At 40.3% G+C, this 1978-nt stretch overlaps 2 protein-coding genes across 2 annotated transcripts in view; both read left to right on the top strand.

Annotated features, from left to right (window-relative positions):
* The window catches only part of LOC102196766 (protocadherin beta-18-like), a 2708-nt gene extending 2470 nt beyond the window's left edge, over positions 1-238 (top strand). Inside the window, exon 2 of the mRNA XM_013907779.1 lies at positions 230-238. Coding sequence (XP_013763233.1) covers positions 230-238 — 9 coding nt within the window. The remainder of the gene's footprint in view (positions 1-229) is intronic.
* A 413-nt stretch (positions 239-651) lies between these two features.
* The window catches only part of LOC102196497 (protocadherin beta-1-like), a 3712-nt gene continuing 2385 nt past the window's right edge, over positions 652-1978 (top strand). The window contains exon 1 of the mRNA XM_013907774.1: positions 652-1964. Coding sequence (XP_013763228.1) covers positions 693-1964 — 1272 coding nt within the window. The 5' untranslated portion in view covers positions 652-692. The remainder of the gene's footprint in view (positions 1965-1978) is intronic.

Genomic DNA, 1978 nt, shown 5'->3' with positions numbered 1-1978 from the left:
AGTTCTACAGGAACGATGCAGCGGATACAGAGTGAAAAGAGCATCCTGGATGAACCAGACTCTCCTCTAGAGGTTAGACTCTTTAAATTCTGATAAACCTATACAATACTATTCCCCGCTGTTTTTACTACCTGTCCAAGTAATTTCAGTACCTTGGATAGCGAAGGGATTATCGCTTTTATTATTGTGTATCTTTTTTTCCCTAATCCTTGTCCTATTTTGCTTACAGTTCAGTTGAGTAGTTTCGTATTGAATTAATATTTTATCAATAAGGGAACTCGTTGTCTAATTTAGTATTATCTTATTTGTAATTAAAACGGAATCATTAATGTGTTTTGTCTGGTATTTTCGCTAAAATTTATAGGTGTAGTGTTAGAGAGACTTGTAAATCCTGAAAATTGCACTTTCGAGTTTTGAACTCAGTGGGCCGCTGTTGACCAGCGCCAGCATGTTTTTAAATTATTTGAAACACGGCACATCCTCCGTCCTCTCAAAGAGCGAAGGACTCGTGTGCATGCGGAATACACTGTAGTGCATAAGGTAGAAGGCACGAATAATCTTCATGGAATAACCATATCGTTGGATTTTAATTCATCAAAACTTAGCTGTACATTTAATTTTTGCTCTGTAACGCGGATTGCGAAACAAAGAGAGAACATTAGTTCTGTTCGACGGATGTGCTTAACAGAACAATGAAAGGGCAAGTACTGTTGTTTTTCTTGGTCGTCTTTCCTCGTTTTGTGTTCGGCCAGGTCAGCTACTCTATCCCCGAGGAAATGGCGAAAGGCTCTTTAGTCGGTTATATAGCTCAGGATTTGGGTTTAGATGTTAAACGATTACAAGCCGGCAGAGCTCGTATCCACACCGGAGACAATGCAGAGTATCTTCAGCTTAACAAGGAAAAGGGACTACTCGTCATCAAAGAAAAAATAGACCGCGAGGCTCTCTGTGGCCAGACGACGCCTTGTGCTTTACATTTTCAAATTGCTTTAGAAAATCCAATAGAAATATTTCCCGTCACTGTAGTAATCACAGACATTAATGACAACGCTCCCGTATTTGAAAGGGAAGAGAGGCGCTTTGAAATCAGCGAGTCTGCAGTCGTCGGTTCTAAATTCATGCTAGAAAAAGCAATAGATCCAGATATAGGATTAAATGGTCTTCAGAGCTATACATTGAAGCCCAACGACAATTTTATACTTAAAATGAACAGTCAGTCTGATGGTGGTAAAAAGGTCGAGATGATTTTACAGAAGTCTCTAGACAGAGAGAAGCAGGAGTATGCATCATTGCTCTTAACAGCTGTTGATGGAGGAGAGCCTCAAAGGTCTGGGACTATGCAGATTCATATTACAGTGTTAGACGTTAATGATAACGCCCCTGTTTTTACACAAACCGTTTACAAAGCTGAAATCAAAGAGAACTCAGTCAACGGGACAGTCATTACCAAAGTGAGCGCCTCCGATGCAGATAAAGGCTCTAATGGGGAGGTTAGCTACGTAATTGGAAATAGCATGAGGGGCCTTTCAAATGTATTCGTCATTACGGAAGACGGGCATCTTGTACTAAATGCCCCTCTTGATTATGAAAAAGCCCAAAAGTATGAGATTTACGTAGAGGCAGTGGACAGAGGAGGACTGTCTGATTCGAGCAAAGTCATTATTGATGTAGGAGACATTAATGACAACACTCCAGTTATAAAAATAATATCGTCGTCAATTTCAATAGGAGAAAATTCTCCTTCGGGCACAGTGGTAGCTGTAATGAGTGTTAATGATCCTGATTCCGACGTAAATGGTAAAGTCGAGTGTACGATTAATAAAAACACACCATTTGCAATTACTTCTACATCCAGTAATTTTTACAGCATTATAACAGACAGTGATTTAGACAGAGAGAGAGCCTCTGAATATAACATCACTGTGACCTGCTCTGATGAGGGAGTGCCCTCCCTCTCCAGCAGCGTCACTCTCACCTT

This window comes from Pundamilia nyererei, unplaced genomic scaffold (genome assembly GCF_000239375.1).
Source record: "Pundamilia nyererei isolate P.nyererei 1_Seehausen unplaced genomic scaffold, PunNye1.0 scaffold00008, whole genome shotgun sequence".
Lineage (NCBI taxonomy): Eukaryota > Metazoa > Chordata > Actinopteri > Cichliformes > Cichlidae > Pundamilia > Pundamilia nyererei.
This window is presented reverse-complemented; position numbering and strand designations above follow the sequence as displayed.